This window comes from Schistocerca cancellata, chromosome 4 (assembly GCF_023864275.1).
Source record: "Schistocerca cancellata isolate TAMUIC-IGC-003103 chromosome 4, iqSchCanc2.1, whole genome shotgun sequence".
NCBI lineage: Eukaryota > Metazoa > Arthropoda > Insecta > Orthoptera > Acrididae > Schistocerca > Schistocerca cancellata.
In genome coordinates this window covers 553,050,450-553,072,438 of record NC_064629.1, presented here as the reverse complement: position 1 = coordinate 553,072,438, position 21,989 = coordinate 553,050,450, and the positions used below count along the sequence as shown (strand labels likewise).

The 21,989-nt window shown below is 37.6% G+C and overlaps 1 protein-coding gene across 1 annotated transcript in view; it reads left to right on the top strand.

Moving 5' to 3' along the window:
- The window catches only part of LOC126184320 (trypsin-1-like), a 172,512-nt gene that overhangs the window by 98,736 nt on the left and 51,787 nt on the right, over window positions 1-21,989 (top strand). The window contains exon 5 of the mRNA XM_049926696.1: window positions 8,079-8,243. Coding sequence (XP_049782653.1) covers window positions 8,079-8,243 — 165 coding nt within the window. The remainder of the gene's footprint in view (window positions 1-8,078; window positions 8,244-21,989) is intronic.

Sequence of the window (21,989 nt, the reverse complement as noted above, 5' to 3'; positions counted from 1 at the left end):
AATATCAATCCCAAGGGCCCAGGTTTGATTCCCGGCTGTGTCAGAGATTTTCCCCACTTAGGGAATGGGTGTTATGTTGTCCTAATCACCATCATTTCATCCCCATCAACGTGCAAGTTGCCAAAGTGGCATCAAATCGAAAGACTTGCACCCAGTAAATGGTCTACCCAATGGGAGGCCCTAGTCACACAACATTTACATTTTTTATCACCCATCACAAACCATGAGCATGCTTAAAAAACGCTCACACAGAACTCACATTGTCTCAGGTCTAGATAGTTTGCCTAAAGAGCTCATCCACCTACAGATGGTGCTCAGAAGAAATTGATATTCCACCCAGCAGATTAACAGGGCACTGTCAGTTAAAACTAAGAATCAAAAAGTGGATAAAGAGGAGAACACACTGGCAAAAACCTTCAGCTTTTCTTCATTTTGTTTAAAATAGTGAGAATCCTTTGTAAATTTCAGGTGAAAGTGATTTTTCTTCCACAGTCTAAGACTGCAGACACTTTGGGATCAGTGAAGGATAACTTTTTATTGTGGAAGGCTGGAATTAACAAAATACTTAGAGTGGTATGGCTTATGTAGGAAAGACCACACGCACTGTGAAACTCTGTTTGCAACCAAGCAGTTCCACCATTGCTGAACACTTTTTTACACTGGACATACAATGGAGTGTGATAGGTCTATCATTCTGACCATAGCAACATCTTTTTGGGTCTCCATTATTAAAGAACCCATAGAAATAAGCTGGTGGAAAATCTGATGAACTGTCATAGTAGCTTCCAGTTGGACAGTGAGTGGAACCACATCATCTCCACAATTTGTTCTAATCAAAGGTGAGAGATTGCACCAATGATTGCAGTGAGAGGCATGCACATAATACTCGCAGCACAGTATACAGTGTGTTCATTTTAACTAAAGACATTGAAATATCCCAAAAACTACACATCAGATCCAGAAAAGTTATAATTCCAATTTGTTTTTCTCGGTGGGGGACATCCAATGATACCACACTCGACCCTCCCACCCCACTCGACCCCACCCCCACTTCACGCATAGGTGGTGAGGGGTAACTTTGAAATCTTCAATGGGAAACCTTGTTTATTTTATTGCAAATTATGATTCTACAACAAAATCTACATAGGTTTCATCTGAAGCATTTTCTTTGTTTCTCTACAGATGGCACTGTAATTGGGGGAATAGAATAGGGCACACAGTCATAATTTACGACATGCTACTCAATGGCCTTGAATATTCAGTGGCACATGGAACCCCACCTCAATGTTGTGAGGGTAGGACAGGCAAGTATTTCATAACTTATAATTGAAAACATCATTCACAAGATTGTATTCCTCTGATATATTGAACAGGGGACTATGTGACATGCCACTGTGGCCATGGCTCCAGGCAAACACCACTCTACTTTTCCAAGCAGAGTAAGTGTTTGAAAGTAGTATCACCAGCTTCAGTAGACTTAGTGATCAGTTTTTCAAAGAACAGTACACAGGACAGAAGCAGTCTGTGGGAATGTCAGCACAGATGTTTCTGATGTGATCAACCATGTCTTCATGGCCTGTTGGCACTCTCAGGTACATCTTATCTTTTAAATATCATGACAGAAAGAAATCTGGCCAATTAATAAGGCCAGTCCACTGAACACTGTAGACACGGTCTAATATTTCCTGTCCTTCAATTGCATAATGCGTTGGACAACTGTCAGGCTGAGACCACATACATTGTTGAACATCCAGGGCAACATCCTGCAGTAGTATTGTGTAGTTCCTGTTCCAAAGCCATTCACTGTGAGTCCATTCAGTATGCTGTCAAATTCAGATCAATTAGTTTGCTCCCATGATGCCACATCATACTTTAACTGACTGAGGATGTTGATGGTCAATTTACTGTAACCAACGGGGATTGTGTACACTCCAGTAATGCATGTTATGCTGTTTTATCATGGATTGTGAATGTAGACTCATTGGAAAATAGCACTGTGGCAAAGAACATTGGAGTCGTTTGCATTTGTTGACATGCCCATTCACAAAACACTACCTGGTTATTAAAATTGGCGCCATGAAGTTCTTGATCCAGTGACATGTGGTATGGGTGCTAATTATGACAATGCAGTATTGTGACAATATTACCTACAGACTTACTGGAATCACAGCGTAGTTGTCAGTTGCTTATCTGTGGGTTGTGGTGCACTGCTGCTAGCACAGCTATTTCATTAACTTCTCCTGTACTAAGTTTACTTTGCTTCCTTTTGTCAGTCTGTACACTGCCATCAGACATAAAGCAGTTCACAACCTTATAAAGAAACAAACAAGAGTGACCTCCTCTGTAAAATGCTCAGCATACAAGGCAACAGCAGCCTCAACATCTCTCCTACATTCTCCTTAAATCAGGACCATTTCAGTCTTGTCTTCTGTGGTTGCAAAATTCATTGTCAAATCACACATCTGTTCTCAAAATGATAGGTAGGTGTGCAGGCAATAAACACTGTGTAAATATTGTAATGTTTAGAGCCATTATCTCTCCTACATCTGCACAATATGTGATCTTCAGTCACAATATACTGCCTGTTATGATATGTCGTAGTTTGCTTTATAGTCACAATGGTGCATTGATATGGTATTTGATGTGTTGGAGGAATACAAGATCATGAATGGTGTTTCCAATTAGAAGTTATCATATACTGGCCTGTCCTACCCTCACAGCATGAAGGTGAGGTCCCACGTGCCATGGAATATTCAAGAACCATTGAGAAGAATGTCAAATTATGATTGTGTACCAATTTCTATTCCTCCAATTACAGTGCCATCTGTGGTGAAACAAAGAAAATGCTTCAGACAAAATGTATGTTGATTTTTCTGTAGAATCATGGTCTGCAATAAAAAATGAGTGTTCACATTGAAGATTTCAAAGTTGCTCCCTGCCACCCACACACAGAGGGGTGGCGAGTAAAGTGTGGTATTGTTGGACGCTCCTTCCATAATAAACAAATTGGAATTATAACTTTTTTGATCGAATTTGTAGTTTTCCAGATATTTCAATGTCTTCAGTTAAAATGAGCACCCTGTATATGACAGAACGGAGCAAGTCTTCATCAGTCTACAATGGCTCACCAGAAAATGGCTGGCAGGTGCCCAGTCAAAATATCGTGAGATGAATTAAATGATGACCATCTGCAAGCTTGAAATTTGTTTCAGCATTCAATTTACCAGAAAAATTTTAAAATTCACAACAATACGTAGTTTGATAACCTCCAGCAGCAAAAAAGTATATACAGAACTGTGTTATTTTGTTAGGGATATTATCCTTTCTGTGGTAGCGTCAAAGACACATCATTGTTCTGATGGAGACATGGTCGCATTCCCTTGACTGCAAGGCATCAAATATTGATCATCTGAACATACAGTGCTGTTGGCCAACATTTGCTGTACCTGTATGACAAACTGTTTCCAGAGTCAATGAACATCAGAACATTTAACCTTCTGGCTACCTCTATCTGAAATTGATGTCTGTCACAGTCCACCCAGTAAATAATGCCTCAAAAATCAAGTTGTATACCTTCACTGTCTTCTCTCACTCACAGCACCAATTGCTGTCCAACTCTGAAACATGCAGCTGCCTATGATATACAAATGTTTTTAGGAGATTACAGTTCTATGGATTTGCATATATTTGTATTGTGTAACATTGCTTTTGTAAATTTTTATTATCTAGTTGTGATATATTTTCTTTAATTCAGTGAGTATCAGAGACAGTTTCTTTACACATTCAAATCATTTGTCTATTCAAAAAATGTACAGGAAGGCAGCCAGGAGACATCTTTGAAAACTACTGATATTTTGACACGTGAATACCCTGTCATTTTCTAGGTAGAAATGCAATGTGAGATTGCTGTGCAAGGCAATTGAAGCCCTCAATATGTGGGGCTACACCAATCAAGAACCAAAATATGGCATATGCAGAATGATAACACACACACACACACACACACACACATACACACACAGTAAACAATAAGTGCCACCACACAATCAATGACAATCAGCATCAGAAGTTACTGATAGTGAATATAAATTACTGACAGGTCCACAGATAACAATAACTTAGTCCCTCTGCTGTTAGACCAGAGAGAAAACAGGATTCCTTGTAGAATTTAAGCAGAAATCACAAAAAGGCCCCAAACTTAGGTATTGCCTTAGGTACCTTCATCAATCACTTGATTCACAGTTGGTCAGTAGCACAATGCACAACTGATCTGTCTGTCACTGTAATCATTCCGGCAAAAGATGAATTTGAGGTGGGTTAACTCAGCTGCCTTCCCTTCATTGATGTGTTAGTCAGGAGGAATGTTTATGTTATATTGGGACAGCCATTTGTAGAAAGTCAATTCTCACCAATTTCTACATGCATGCTGATGGTTATCACCATCTGCCTCAGTGTAAAGGGGTACTTCATACCTTGTTCATACAGCCCCCATCATCTTAGACCCTGAAAGTTTGTCAGCTGAGTTAACTAAGCTCAAAGTCACCTTTCATTAGAATGATTACAGTGAAAGACAGATCAGATGCATGTTGCACTACCAGCCAACCATGAATCATGTGAGTGACGAAAATAAGGAGGTGGCACCTAAGTCTAAAGCCATTTCACTTTATGCAGGTAGCATTTCTACCAGGATTGGTCATATTCTGTGGAAACATGGTGTGAAGTATGTTCTCTGACCACTGTCAAAGATTAGGCCCCTTTTAGAGTCTGTAAAGCATGGTCTCTATTTGTGTAAGGTGGGTGTCTATTATATCACACACAGCTGTGATATATCGTATGATGGTCAGACCATCAGGACTGTGGATGACGAGTGTGTAGGTAGGACACATTCTTCATGCATAGTGTGTCACAACAGCTGAGTAAATCTGTTACTGTAGAACATTCCTTGATGCCATTCATCCTGTTGAAAATAATAACACAGAGATGCTAGCGAGCATTTCCAGGTATTGAGATATTGTTATTAAGGAAAAGTCTGTATGTGTTTGTGGGACGGGGATGCGGGGAGGGGGGGGGGGGGGGGGAGAGGGTATTTTTTTTCTTCTTCTTTCTGCATATGCCATATTATAGTGTTTTATTGATGTAGTCCTGTCTGTCGAGAGTTTAAACTTCCTTTCACATCTTACTGTGGTCATTGTTATTCCCGAATCAGCCTTTACCCCCCATTTCCTTACATGGTCCACACACGTTTCCACCTTTTTCATCATGATTAAGGTGTTTTTTATGATATATTAATTTTTATTCTCCGATAGTGACCATACTGTAATTGTTGTCAGATGAGGGCCTTAGTTGTGACCAGACAAGGTGGTGTGGTAGTCAAGATAGTGCATTTATGTTTGGAAGTTGAACTGAAGTCCTCTGTTAAGCAATGCTAATCTAAGCTTAATGTGGTTTATCTGAGTTATGTATGGTGTACACCAAGTTTGAAGCTTTCACTTATTTTTGTCTCCTCTATTCTCATGTAGGTGAAATAGTTTCTGATCTCTAATGGCCTGCATGTCAGCTGAAAATTAGTACCAGTTGAAAAAGGTATAGCCATAGAGCAGCAGTTCTGTGTCTTGTTAGCATGTGAAGTAATAAGATGTCTTGAGGCTTCCAGGTACAATTTTGATTTTGTAACACCCCCATGCATCATGGACCTTGACAATGGTGGGGTGACTTGCATGCATCAATGATACAGACACTGCTCAGCAGTGTGGGATCTGTACCAGATAGCGTTGATAGAAGAGATAGAGAAGATCCAACGGAGAGCAGCACACTTCATTACAGGATCATTTAGTAATTGCGAAAGTATTATGCAGATGATAGATAAACTCCAGTGGAAGACTCTGCAGGAGAGACACTCAGTAGCTCGGTATGGGCTTTTGTTGAAGTTTCGAGAACATACCTTCATCGAGGAGTCAAGTAGTATATTGCTCTCTCCTACGTATACCTAGTGAAGAGACCATGAGGATAAAATCAGCCCACACAGAGGCATACCGACAATCCTTCTTTCCACGAACAATACGAGACTGGAATAGAAGGGAGAACCGATAGAGGTACTCAAGGTACCCTCCGCCACACACCGTCAGGTGACTTGCGGAGTATGGATGTAGATGTAGATGTAGATATAGATCAGGAGGGACAAAAAAGGTGTTCTACAGAATGGAGCATGGAATATTAGATCCCTTAATCTTGCAGGTACATTATAAAATTTAAAAAATAAAATCGATGGTTTGAAGTTAGATGTAGTGGGACTTAGTGAAGTTTAGTGGCAGAAGGAACAGGCGAACACAGGGCTATAAATACAAAATTAAATAGGGGTAATGCAGGAGTAGTTTTAATAATGAATATGAAAATAAGAATGTGGGTAAGCTACTATGAGTGGCACAGTGAACTCATTTTTTTAGCCAAGGTAGATGTAGATACGAAGCCCACACCCACCACAGTAATAATAGTTTATATGCAAACTAGCTCCGTAGACAAAGAAGGGACTTAAGAAATGTATGATGAGATAAAAGAAGTTATTCAGATAATTAAGGGAGATGAAAATTTAATTGATATGGGGGACTGGAAATTAGGAATAGGAAAAGGAAAAGAAGGAGAAACTGTAGGGGAATATGGACTGGGAAAAATAAATGGATGTGGAAGCCACATGGTAGAATTTTGCACAGAGCATAATTTAATCATTGCTGACACTTGGTTTAAGAATCACTAAAGGAGGCTGTTTATGTGGAAGAGGTGTGGAGACACAGGGAGGTTTCACATAGATTATGTGACACAAAGACAGATTTCAGAAACAGATTTTAAATTGTAAGCCATTTCTAGGGGCAGATGTGGACTCTGATGACAATTTATTGGTTATGAACTGTAGATTAAAGCTAGAGATTTTGCAAAAAAAAAGTTAGGAAATTAATTAGATGGGACCTGGATACATTGAAAGAACCAGGGGTAGTTGATAGTTTTGGAGGGAGCATTATACACCAACTGCCTAGAACAGGGGAAAAGAATACAATAGAAGATGAATGTGTAACTTTAAGAGATGAAATAATGAAGGCAGCAGAGGATCAAATAGGTGAAAAGACAAGTTGTAGTAAAAATCCTTTGATAACACAGGAGATATTGAATTTAATTGATGAAAGGAGGAAATATAAATATGCAGCAGATGAAGGAGGCAAAAGGGAATACAAATGTCTAAAAAATGAGACTGACAGGAGGTGCAAAAGTCTTCAGACTGAAGCCAACAATGACAACAACAACAACAACAGGTTACATTCTCAATGGTTCCCTCCATCATATGCAGTGAAGCCTGACATGATTGACGACATTTATTAGCATACATGGTCATTTACAGGACAGTGGTTTTTAGGCAAAATCATTCCTACGATTAGCAGAGGACATTCTCTGAATATGCAGACAGAGAACTATCAGGATGCTACATACATGTTTTGTGAATTGAATTGAATCTGTTCTACACTAATAATTTTAAATGGGCTACTACATTTGCTCATTGCTGCCTGGCAGTCACTACCACTTTATAGGTAATCTCTTACCTTAACACTACTTCAGGCTCATTTTACCACAATCTTTGTTGGTAGGAGTGATGGTCCCTTGTCTGTTTAGTGTGGTAGCCTTAAGACTTTTACAAAATTTAAAATGTGCAGGCTCAGCCAATTGAAATAAATTGAGAGGATTATTTCATCATTTAGTATTATCTACAACATATGAGATCAACGATATAACTCCCTACTCACTGTAAAAGTCATGTACAACAAATTTAATTCATGAGTGAAGAATTTAAAAGAGTTCAGGCTTGTTTATGCTCAAAGTGACATTTTATGTTTATTGATTGTCAAGCAGTGTAAGTAATAATAATGTTCATCTTGAGAGTTTTTGGTCATTTGTTGCAATATTTGTACTGATAAGTGTTACTTGGCTGCAATTAATTTTATTATTATTATAAGAGCATGTTATTATTATATGTAACATGCTTTCATGTAATGTTTCTGCAGAAGTTCTGCATTCTATGTGCTTATTTTTACCAGGTTTCGAGCAACGAGTATATGTCACCAGAATTGTCACTCATGACTATGTTGCACAAAATTTCTCCCATGATATTGCTTTGTTGCAATTAAGTAAACCATTGAAACTGGATGGAGATCATGTGGCCCCAATCTGCTTGCCACAGCCAACTAAAAAGTACCGAGAAGGTGAGCACATTTCAAAATAGTTCTGAATGTACTTTTCTTTCATTCAAAGCACATTCATTATTCAGCTAATTTTAGAAATATTGTGATTGTCCAAATCATAATATTGTTAGGTATTACATAAATTATCAAACTTTGGTGACCTCAAGTCTAAGGCCAGTTGCTGAACAGCTTCCTCAGGTCATTGAGTTTTGTATTAAATTTACATATGTTTTGTTGCTTTGGTATTTGCAGTTTAATCAATACATTTGTCATCAAATACAACATTTATTTTACCATGATAATACTTTTTTTCCACGCACAGGTTATTTCAGTCATGAGCATTTCATAGCAATTATTGTAACTGACTTCCACTTCTGACTGAATCTCATATATCAGCTTTGTTTATTGTGCAACCTTTAGTGAACATGCATCTTTGTGTGAGTACTGAAGTGGACTTCACTACTCATACAAGGATGAGTGTTCACCAAAGACTGCATGATAAACAAAGCTGATATAGTGCAAGATATTAAAAAGCAATATTGTTAGATATTTATCTTTCACACAGTTGGTTTACTAAATTACACTTTGAATTGAAATATAATTACTGTAAATATTCCCATAAAATATGCAATATTGCAATTTAAAATTATTCTTGTAAGCATAGAAAGTTTGCAAGATGACAAATATATAGGTTGCTCAAAAGATGACTTTGATGTGACTGTGCCACATGCATTTGTAAATCATAAAAATTTCCTCTACAAAATATAAATGAAAAAACCATTGTCCCCTGTCATCAATATTACAAAATGAACTGACAGAAGAAAAAAAAAGTGCAAACCTATTCTGACTCACTCAATATACCAGACCCAATTACAATTGCCACACTTTACTATGGCTCAGGGGAAGGCAGTTTCAAACAACTGTCAAACAGAAAAATTTGAACTGAAATTTACCACTTTTTTGCTTGGAGTTTATGGTGATTTTCCAGGATTTTCTTTGCAAACTCTGCTAAGTAATTTAACAGAGCTGGAAATTACCCCTGCCTCTGTTATGGTGCATCTTGTCACTGAAACAGGATGGAGCAACTCTTGCTCTCCTGCTTGCAACATTTAGTAACATCATTACTTCTTTTCCTTGCTGCATAAAGTGCTACCCCTTGTCCTTCTCCAAGGAGTTGAAGGAGTACCTGGCATTGCCTATGACGGGACAGTAACTGCTTCATTATCACTCATCAATAGATGTACAGGAACTCAACACAGCACGCTAGTCAATTCACAATGGCTACATATGCTATGTTCATATTAGATTGCCGAGATTGAGAGCGGCTGGATGTAAAACCATGAGTGGACCACAGTTGACTGACTCCTGCTGATTCAGAACTAGGGAGACTTTGCTCATCACTTTGTAAACAAACTGTTCACTTGGTTATCTCATTGTTTTTTTTCCTTGTATGTCATGAATATTTGGAGGATGAAGAAATCTGTCTTAACGTTTTTTGTTTCTCAAATGTTTTGTTTCATAAAAGCTCTGGTACTTCATGTGTTTGAAATAGTACTGGACACATACAACAACTTTTATGTTTTTTGTTTTAAATCTATACCTGTCTTTGGTCCACTGTGTGTTTACAAGAGAAAAAGCATGTTCCATGTTAGTATTATGACTAGGTATCAAAGTACTGTATCAGAATAGGGAATGTTTTCATAGTGTCCTCATTGCTTCCATCTGTTGCAACACTGAAGCAAGAACTACCACTAGGCATACCTATAGTAATGTCTAACGAATGTGTTTATAAACCAGGTGTAACAATGGCTTCAGCTTTAATGCGAGCACATGAAACTCATTTCTCATAGTAGAGTCTTTGCACAGAACTGTGTGTAATTTACTTGTGCAGTCAATTTTCTTGAAGCTTTGATGGTGATAACTCCATGAAAACATGAAAATCCAGAGTACCTTCAGTTGCTCAAATAAAAAAATTTTTTTTTTTTTAAAAAGTTTGGAAGATGAGCTTACAGCCTGCAGATGTGCCTTTTGTTTAGAATTGCTTTCTTGTGATTCGAAACCGAATTCACCTGAAAATATCCAATTTTAACCCTTATGGTACTTATACATCTTACCTACATTAACATCTGATATGCATGTTCCAGCAGGGCAAATCAAACATTCTACTTCACACAGGTACAACTGAAAGACTACTCCATTCAACTGTTATGGTATTTAGATCAAATCCTCCAAACTTTGATACAACACACAATAAATCCTTTACCTGGGACATTCTCTCAACTGTTAATGCAATATTTGGCTCTATGAATTTTAAGTTTCCAAAAAATGTGTTGTACATATACAGGGCTATTACAAATGATTGAAGCAATTTCATAAATTCACTGTAGCTCCATTCATTGACATATGGTCACGACACACTACAGATATGTAGAAAAACTCATAAAGTTTTGTTCGGCTGAAGCCGCACTTCAGGTTTCTGCCGTCAGAGTGCTCGAGAGCGCAGTGAGACAAAATGGCGACATGAGCCGATAAAGCGTATGTCGTGCTTGAAATGCACTCACATCAGTCAGTCATAACAGTGAAACGACACTTCAGGATGAAGTTCAACAAAGATCCACCAACCGCTAACTCCATTCGGTGATGGTATGCGCAGTTTAAAGCTTCTGGATGCCTCTGATAGGGGAAATCAACGGGTCGGCCTGCAGTGAGCGAAGAAACGGTTGAACGCGTGCGGGCAAGTTTCACGCGTAGCACGCGGAAAATTGGCTCATGCCACAACTGGAGACCGATAGCGTCAACTTCATCTTTCAACAGTATGGTGCTCCACCATACTTCCATCATGATGTTCGGCATTTCTTAAACAGAAGATTGGAAAACCGATGGATCGGTCGTGGTGAAGATCATGATCAGCAATTCATGTCATGGCCTCCACGCTCTCCCGACTTAACCCCATGCGATTTCTTTCTGTGGGGTTATGTGAAAGATTCAGTGTTTAAACCTCCTCTACCAAGAAACGTGCCAGAACTGCGAGCTTGCATCAACGATGCTTTCGAACTCATTGATGGGGACATGCTGTGCCGAATGTGGGAGGAACTTGATTATTGGCTTGATGTCTGCTGAATCACTAAAGGGGCACATATCGAACATTTGTGAATGCCTAAAAAAACTTTTTGAGTTTTTGTATGTGTGTGCAAAGCATTTTGAAAATATCTCAAATAATAAAGTTATTGTAGAGCTGTGAAATCACTTCAATCATTTGTAATAACTCTGTATAGATGTTTCTTCATTCCTTCAGTTGCTGTGATACAAAAATCAAGGCATTTAAGTCTTAATTGATGAATTCCCTTTTCACATTCCATAGAGAGAGTTTGTGTAGTAACTGGTCACATCTGAAGCCAAGATACACTGATACGGATGGGGTATAATGACATTTGGAAAAGGGTGTCAAAACTGTTGAAGTAAACCTAAACATATTTTACAAACAACATGTAAGCTTTAGTATGTGAATTTTCTAATTCATGAAGAATAATTTCTGCTGACTTCAATTTATCTTCAACAGTTGATAACTGGAAGTAGTGTGAAAATACATCCCAGTTTTCTGACAGACAAACAATTCATGCATGTAAAACAAGCCAACGTGTACCCAATAATTTAAGCACCTGCTTACATTTGACTCCAAAAAATTCTTGATATTCTTGCAAAATAGTGCAGCACTTTGCACTGACACATATGTAGCTTGCCATTGACCTTATTAATTTTTCACAGGATCTATGAAGCTAGATACAACACAAATTTCATAAAAAATAGTAGAAACCAATGCAAAACAGCCTAGTCAGTAATTAATACTGTTAAAGGTGAAGTCAGAAACTTTGACAAGACAGTCCCAATACCAGCAGATACATTCAATAAATATTTTGTAAGCTGTGCTGATGATATCAAAAAGCTGATCAGTAAACCCAATGTAACATGTATAGATTATCTGAAGAGAGCAAACCTAAATCATAATAGGGCCAGATCATCGTTGAAACACTTCAAAGAGGTATGCCAACATGAAGTTCTTAAAATAGTCAAAGAAATGAAAAATTCATACAGTACAGATATTTTTAATATGTCAAACAATCTATTGAAAGAAATCATACATTACATTGCAGCACCATTAACATATTCCATAAACCTGTGTCTCATAGAAGGATTTTTTCCTGATCCTCTCAAACTATCCAAGGTAACTCCAGTCTTTAAGAAGGGTGTCAAATCAGATCCTGCAAACTACAGACCAATTTCACTAATTCCAGTACTAGGAAAAGTCTTTGAAGGCATAATATATAAGCAGATGTATGAGTACCTAGAACTAAATGGTATGTTAAGTGCAAAACTGTTTGGTTACAGAAAAGGAAGGTCAGCTACACATGCCATAGAGCTCTTAGTCAGAGACATTCTAGCAGCATTTGAGGACCATGCGCACGCACAGGTAACCTTATGTGATCTGAGCAAAGCTTTTGACTGTGTTGACCACTCACTTCTGCTCTCTAAACTTGAGGACTATGGAATATGTGATAAAAGTTTAAAACTCATCAAATCATACCTCAATAAAAGAAAGCAGGTGGTGAGTTCAGGAAGTCATCTATCAAACATACTCGAGGTTCATCACGGTGTGCCACAGGGATCTAAATTGGGACCACTTCTTTTCCTTGTACACATAAATGACTTACCAGGAAATATAGATGTAAAGACATATATGTATGCAGATGACACAACTTTTCTATCTGTAAACCATGTACTTGATAACCTTGTAAGTGATATGAAATTGGCAAAAGAAAATGCAACATCATGGTTTAATGCCAATGGTCTGCTATTAAATGAGGAAAAGACCCAGAATATGTGATTCAGTCTATCAAAGACTACAAAAATAGAAAAACAAAAGGCAAAGTTTTTAGGTATTGTACTTGACAACAGTCTAACATGGAACTCTCATGTTGATCACATAGTGGTTAGGTTGTCAAGAGTTATATATTTGTTGAAGAGACTGATGTGTTGTGTGACATTTGAGTATGTAAGGACAGCGTACTTTGCCTTTTTTCAATCTGTTTTAAGGTATGGGTTAATACTCTAGGGAAACAGCAGAAAAATAAATGAAATTATGGTGATCCAAAAGAAAGCAATCAGAGTAATGGCTAAGGTAGATAATAGAACACATTGTAAACCATTGTTCATTAAATATAGAATTTTAACAGTAATTAATTTATATATTCTTGACAGTGTTAACTACATACTTGCTGAACTACCTAATTTAAGTGTAACAAATGAAAGGCATGGCTACTATAGAAGAACGTGTACTTCTCTGCTGTTGCCACAAAATAGATTAGCTAAAACTAACAGTAGTCATAAGTATATGGCAATTAAAATATACAACAAATTGTCTAAAAATGGGTCAATCAAGCCTGACATATTATTTAAAGACAATGTTCATAACTTCTTGTTAACTAATCCATTCTATTCATTAGAAGAATTTTTAGAAATGCCCAATATCAACTTAAATATGTAAAAAATTTATTTTATAAAATTAATAGGTTAAGTGATTTGACGAAGTCTATTGCATGTAATAATGCTGAATGACTAATAAAGAATCTGAATCTGAATCTGAATCTGACATGCCTTAATTGCAACTAAAGCAGATGAATACAGTTGAGAATAATCTGATCTGGTACAGTGTTCCTAAGTCTTGTTATAACAGAATTGTGGCTTCCCATTATTACAGAGGCATTGTCACATGCCATGCCAATTACATTTCTAATTGCATTATCCTTCTCTTTCAACAGACTCTCTGGAGCTATGAAAAGGCTTTCTGCCCAGTAGTCTCTGCATCCAAAGGGATCAGTCCCAGAAGTTGTGTTTTCACGAGTCCATCAAATGGTGACACATATTTCACTAAAACATACATATGTTTTCTATCTGGCTATGTCTGTACTCTCACCCACAAGAATAGAACATTTAATGTCCTTTAGTAACAGGACTGTTTAATCAGTTTCCACCTTTGCAATAACATTTTGTACTATATTGGTACATTTTATATGACCTAAAGTCACCTCTGAAGCAATTTTGGAGTCAGGGAAAACATCTTTTAACACAGGAACAAGATGGTCCACTTTTGAAAATGTAGCATTATGCTCCACAAAATAAGTTACTCGTCTTATTTCAACTATCTTCAGTTTTTCTGCATCTCTGCTTTCACCACACATTTTCAAAAATCAATCAAAAATAGCTGTGTTATATTACACAGTTTTAACATTTTTAATGTGTTTAACTTGAGAAGCATGTTTCTCAAGTTTGCTTTTATGGAAAATCTGAACAAATCAAGAATTTTGGTCCTGCTACAATGCTTTGGTTACTGGATTTCATGAATAGCTGTATTCGAGAATGCAAGATCTGTAAAATATGGTGAAAAGCAAGAGTAATTGCCATTCTGAAAGGAGGAAAGGATAGGAAAAATCCCAAAAATTATAGACCTAGCTCCTTACTCTGTCACCTCTACAAAATACTGGAGAGGGTCATTCTTCAGAGAATGATTAGAAAGGTGAAGCCTCTTCTAATACCACAGCAAGCAGGTTTCAGAGAAGGGAAAAGCTGCATATCTCAAATATTAAACTTAACACAACATATCAAAGATGGATATAAGATACAGCTCATTAGGGGTGCTGTCTTTATCAGTCTATCCACAGCTTACGATACGATCAACCATCGGCTCCTTCTGAATGAAGTGTATGATATAACTAAAGACTTCACACTCATGTGGAATATTAGAAACCTTCTCCTGAACTGCAGATTTTTTGTCCAATTTTAGGGTAAGAAAAGTAGATGTAGAACTCAGAAAAATGGGCTACCAGAAGGCAGTGTGCTTGTGCCTCTATTATTCAACATCTATACCAACAATCAACGTATCCTTGAAGGAACTTGAAGCTTTAATTATGCTGATGACTGCGCTATCACTACTCAGTCTGACTGTTTTGAGACTGTAGAAGATATGCTATCAAAATCTTTGGAAGAATTCTCTGTTTACTATCATGTGAATTGCTTGAAACCTAATCCTACCAAGACTCAGACGTGTGCTTTCCACCTGAAGAATAAACAGGCAAATAGATCCTTAAATATATCCTGGGGAGGTATCATACTCAAACATAATCCTACTACCAAATATCTTGGAGTAACTCTGGATTGCGTGCTAACATATAAAAAGCATTGCCTAATCAACAAACAGAAAGTGGCACCCAGAAATAACATAGTGCAAAAATTGACAGGTACATCATGGTGTGCTAATCCATGCACTGTGCACTCAAGTGTGCTTGCTCTATGTTATTTCACTGCTGAATATGCATGTTCGGTATGGTACAAGTCCAGTCATGCCAGGAACATTGACGTGGCTCTAAATGAGTCTTGCCAGATTATCACAGGTTGTTTAAGACCTACTCCTGTGAACAAACTCCAATGCCTTGCTGGCATAGCTCCTACTGAAATGAGATGTGAGGTAGCTGCAAGATATGAGAAAAGTAAGGCCACTACAAAGGAAGCCCATCCACTATATGATCATCAGCCCGCACATCCTAGGCTGAAATCAAGAAAGAGAGAAAGAGCTTCTTGACAACTACTGAGGCTCTCATTGAGAATCCACATGCGGCAAGGATCTCATGATGGTGGGAGAAATCTCAGTATTTGGGAGAATGGATGGCTGCAAAGGAAGAACTTCCCCCCAGACATTCAGAGAAGTGGTCAATATGGAGGTCTCTCAATCTCTCAATAGATTATGATCAAACACAATGAGATGCAAGACCAATCTGCGGACTTGGAGTTTCTCTGTGGATTCAGTTCTCTACCAGTGTGGCACTGAGCAGACTAACAGCCATTTCCTTCAGTGTTCCTCGTCACCAACCACCCGCACCATGCAAGACCTTATGAGAGCTACACCAAATGCACTTGAAGTATCCAATTTTTGATCTTCTTTTATGTAAAATTATGTCAACACTTGTATATTTTTTTGATATTTCTGTACTTTTAACACGATAAATAAAATAATCACATTACTCACTTTGCTCCGTACCTTTCTATTGTCATCTTCAATGGCCTCCAACCACCCTTTAAATCCATCAATTTGAAGCCAAGAGTTTGGGAAAGTTTTAATATGTTTTTCTGGATCTAATTCAAGGTACCTGAATTTCAATTTCTTTGCACACAAAGGACCACAGTCTGATGTTCTTAAATGAATATGAAACAAACCACTCAGAAACAATTGCTATTTAATAAGAGCAAGAATCGCACACAAGACCAAATCCAAGCAACAACAAATAAAAACAATTACTTTGAGTGACACTGAGCTGAGCAAACTAAACCACTTCAAACAATGCCATATACCAATGTGCTACATTACAGATACTGCTTGACTTGGCCTCCTGTCTAGCTTACATTCTGAGATGCATTGTGTATTCAGGAATTTGACAATGTTTCACATGTGTCACTCAATCATAAATAATGTTGCATTTAAGTTGTGCAGACAAAAGGAAATTTAAACTAACAGTATATAGTACAATTGGAGTACTAAGTGCTGGTTGAACAAATGACAGTCAGTGGGTGCATTTAATTGCTTTCATGAGCTGTTTCACCTTATTTTCATGTTACTTGACAATCATACCTATAACAGTGTATGTTTGTTACTGTTGTGTAAGCAGACCTATTCAGATTCAGATTCAGATTCTTTATTAGTCATTCAGCATTATTACATGCAATAGACTTTGACAGATCACTTAACCTATTAATTTTACAAAATAAATTTTTACATATTTAAGTTGATATTGGGCATTTCTAAAAATTCTTCTAATGAATAGAATGGATTGGTTAACAAGAAGTTATGAACATTATCTTTAAATAATTTGTCAGGCTTGATTGACCCATTTTTAGACAATTTGTTATATATTTTAATTGCCATGTACTTATGACTATTGTTAGTTTTAGCTAATCTATTTTGTGGCAATAGCAGAGAAGTACACGTTCTTCTATAGTAGCCATGCCTTTCATTTGTTACACTTAAATTAGGTAGTTCAGCAAGTATGTAGTTAACACTGTCAAGAATATATAAATTAATTACTGTTAAAATTCTATATTTAATGAACAATGGTTTACAATGTGTTCTATTATCTACCTTAGCCATTACTCTGCTTGCTTCATTCTGGATCACCATAATTTCATCTATTTTTCTGCTGTTTCCCCAGAGTATTAACCCATACCTTAAAACAGATTGAAAAAAGGCAAAGTACACTGTCCTTTCATACTCAAATGTCACACAACACATCAGTCTCTTCAACAAATATATAACTCTTGACAACCTAACCACTATGTGATCAACATGAGAGTTCCATGTTAGACTGTTGTCAAGTACAATACTTAAAAACTTTGCCTTTTGTTTTTCTATTTTTGTAGTCTTTGATAGACTGAACCACATATTCTTGGTCTTTTCCTCATTTAATAGCAGATCATTGGCATTAAACCATGATGTTGCATTTTCTTCTGCCAATTTCATATCACTTACAAGGTTATCAAGTACATGGTTTACAGATAGAAAAGTTGTGTCATCTGCATACATATATGTCTTTACATCTATATTTCCTGGTAAGTCATTTATGTGTACAAGGAAAAGAAGTGGTCCCAATTTAGATCCCTGTGGCACTCCATGATGAACCTCGAGTATGTTTGATAGATGATTTCCTGAACTCACCACCTGGTTCCTTTTATTGGGGTATGATTTGATGAGTTTTAAACTTTTATCACATATTCCATAGTACTCAAGTTTAGAGAGCAGAAGTGAGTGGTCAACACAGTCAAAAGCTTTGCTCAGATCACATAAGGTTACCTGTGCGTGCGCATGGTCCTCAAATGCTGCTAGAATGTCTCTGACTAAGAGCTCTATGGCATGTGTAGCTGACCTTCCTTTTCTGTAACCAAACAGTTTTGCACTTAACATACCATTTAGTTCTAGGTACTCATACATCTGCTTATATATTATGCCTTCAAAGACTTTTCCTAGTACTGGAATTAGTGAAATTGGTCTGTAGTTTGCAGGATCTGATTTGACACCCTTCTTAAAGACTGGAGTTACCTTGGATAGTTTGAGAGGATCAGGAAAAAACCCTTCTATGAGACACAGGTTTATGGAATATGTTAATGGTGCTGCAATGTAATGTATGATTTCTTTCAATAGATTGTTTGACATATTAAAAATATCTGTACTGTATGAATTTTTCATTTCTTTGACTATTTTAAGAACTTCATGTTGGCATACCTCTTTGAAGTGTTTCAATGATGATCTGGCCCTATTATGATTTAGGTTTGCTCTCTTCAGATAATCTATTGTGCCAATAGTGAGAATGCTGACTGCTGGTTGCACAAATGACTGTTGGTGGTTTCATGTGCTTAACTTCTATGAAATGTTTATCTTTGCTTTTGCTGTATGTACCATAACCATTACTACATTATGTTAGAGATAGCAATTAAATGTTTCAAATTCACCTCACATTTTGCAAAAAAACACCTTTGTCCCTTCCTGCAAAATAATTGTCAAAATTTTCCATAATATGGGATGAATCCCACAGGTTGACAACACTGCGTCCAACTTTCACTGTGCCTACTTATGATTAACATTAACTAGGTGCACAGTAACAGATATGTAATAGTTTTTCTGATATGTTTTGGTCCACATATACAGTATACACACACATGCAGTCAAGAGCCTATGGCCTGGGCAGTGGTGGGCATTGTATTCACCTGTTTTTCATTGGCTTGTCTTTCAGTGTTTTGTGCTACTGTTGTAGGATGAGGCAAACTTTTGGAGATGTCCACACAATCCAATTCTAAGCCAATTTTTGCAAGCTCCTGAAAGAATGCTAAATTCTCCACCTGATTTTTAATGCAAATGAACAAAGATCTCTGGCACCATTTCTACACAGTTTTCAGTTACTGTAATTTTCACCAACACTGGAAATGTTTTGAACTCTCACTCTAGTGTTATGCTAACATGTGCCTTCAGATATGTGGTGGTGGACTTGTAAGGCAGGAGAGCGTAGCACCAGATACAAAGCAGGCAGGATTTCCATCCATATCAGTCATTGATAAAAATCACTCCCAGACACTTTTATGGCCACCATCTTTCTCAATCATGATATATTCTTTCAAATCAAGTTTTGCTTTCCTTAGTCTAATGTTCATGTGCCGTGATCCTACAGCAGGTGACTGAGTGACTAGCAGGTGAGAAGATGGTCAGGCATGGCATGCTCAAACAAGCACAAAGGAAGTCTAGTGCAGTTGCTAGCTGGATCTTAAGTGACTGTATCGATATATGCATGACTTCTGTGAAACTACAAGCAACAAGCAATCTGAGTGTAAGTGCTAGATTGAGATCTGGGTTGGTTGATACGACACATTCTGAGACATCAAGGCATCACCAATTTATTATTGGATGGAAGTGTGTGTGTGTGTGGCAAGGGGGGGGGGGGATAAAAATCATAGCAGGAAACTAAGAGATGAATATAGTAACCAGATTCAGGAGGACGTAGGTTGCAGTAGTTATTTGGGGACAAAGAGGCTTGTGCAGGATAGAGTAGCATAGAGAGCTGCATGAACCAGTCTTCGGACTGAAGACCAAACAACAACAACATCTCTCTGCCATTGAGAATAAAATTCATCTTCCAGCTTTGAGGCTGTTGATCATAACTCTGGGTGGGGAACCTTACTATATGAACCAGATGTATTGTACTGCATACAGGACACTGTACTTGCATTTGGGAGAAGTGAGGTTCTAATCACTGTCTGGCAGTTAAGATTTAGGTCTTGCATACTTTCCCTAAAGCAGTTCAGATGAATGTCAACATGGTTACAACGAAAGGAAATAGCTGGTTTCTTTCCATATCTGTGTCCAAGACAAGCCTGTGATCTGTCTCCAACATCATTGTTAAGACAGTGATAAACAAATTATGCTTCCTTTAGTTTCTTAAAAAATGTTGCCATCATGTACCTAGTGGAACCTCTTTTTGTTAACTAAGTCAAAGATATCCCACACCATGTCCTGAGCCATTTTTTCAAGTGTGTGGGAAAAATAAATTCTGTGTATTTTTTGGGATCTGAAATATCACTACACATTCTATAAAGTTGTGTAATTGTATTTTCAGGCCAAGTGAAATGATAGGCCAACCATATATCTGTGCTACTTACAAGGAAACATTCCCAAGTGTTAATACTCCTTCTTGAAGAACTGTGGTGGGTGTGTAGGGGGGGGGGGGGGGGGGCTAAATAATGCAATAAGTCTTGTTTTGTTTGTATCCAGTTTCACTATCAAGAGTAAAACACACCCCAAAAGGTAACTTGGCAAATTAAGTTTGAGGAGAATATCTTTGAAATGATAATATATAAAAAATGTTTCTCATATAAAAATCAATGTGTAATTAACATTTTTGGAAACTGAATAATCAAATTTTGTAATAATTTGAAATTTTGCAAAACACCCCACCACCAGCAATTAAATCTGAAATATGAAAACTTTGTTACAACATAAATTAAAGAAGCTTTCAAGCTACAGACATCCATGTGTAATAAAGCTAGTTTCTGAAATACCATTTTTGCAAAATAAGACATGCACAATGTGCTGTCAGAGTATTTTGCACATATGAGGGTGAGTCAAATGAAAACCTTAAATATTTTTAAAAATATTATTTATTGTGCAGAAGTGGTGCAAAGCTGTATCACTTTTCAACATAATCTCCCTCATGTTCAATGCAAGTCCTCCAGCACTTACAAAGTGCATAAATTCCTTTAGAAAAAAATTCTTTTGGTAGTCCGTGCAACCACTCACGCACTGCGTGGCATACCTCTTCGTCGGAATGGAACTTCTTTCCTCCCATTGCGTTTTTGAGTAGTCCAAACATATGGTAATCACTTGGGGCAAGGTCTGGTGAGTATGGTGGATGAGGACACTCAAAATGCAGGTCTGTGATTGTTGCAACTGTTGTACAGGCAGTGTGGGGCCTTGCATTGTCATGTTGCAAAAGGACACCCGCTGACAGCAATCCACGTCACTTTGATTTGATTGTAGGGTGCAGATGATTTTTTAGGAGGTCTGTGTATGATGCACTGGTGACAGTGGTCCCTCGAGGTATGTAATGCTCCAAAATGAAGCCTTTTTTGTCCTGAAAGAGAGTCAGCATAACTTTCCCTGCTGATGGTTCTGTTCGAAACTTCTTTGGTTTTGGTGGTGAGGAATGGCGCGATTCCTTGCTCGCTCTCTTCATTTCCAGTTGGTGGAAGTGAATCCAGGTTTCATCCTCAGTAACAATTCTTGCAAGGAAGACATCACCTTCTCGTTCAAAGTGCCGAAGAAGTTCTTCACAAGCATCAACACGTCATTCTCTCATTTCAGGAGTCAACTACTGTGGCACCCATCTTGCAGACACTTTGTGAAACTGGAGCACATCATGCACAGTGTGGTGTGCTGACCCATGACTAATCTGTAAACATGCTGCAATGTCATTCAGTGTCACTTAGCAGTTTTCCTTCAGTATGGCTTCAACTGCTGCAATGTTCTGTGGAGTCACAACTCATTGTGCCTGACCTGGATGAGGAGCATTTTCCACTGAAGTCACACCATTTGCAAACTTCCTACTCCATTCATAGAATTGCTGCTGTGAAAAACATGCATCACCATACTGAACCTCCATTCATTGATGAATTTCAATAGGT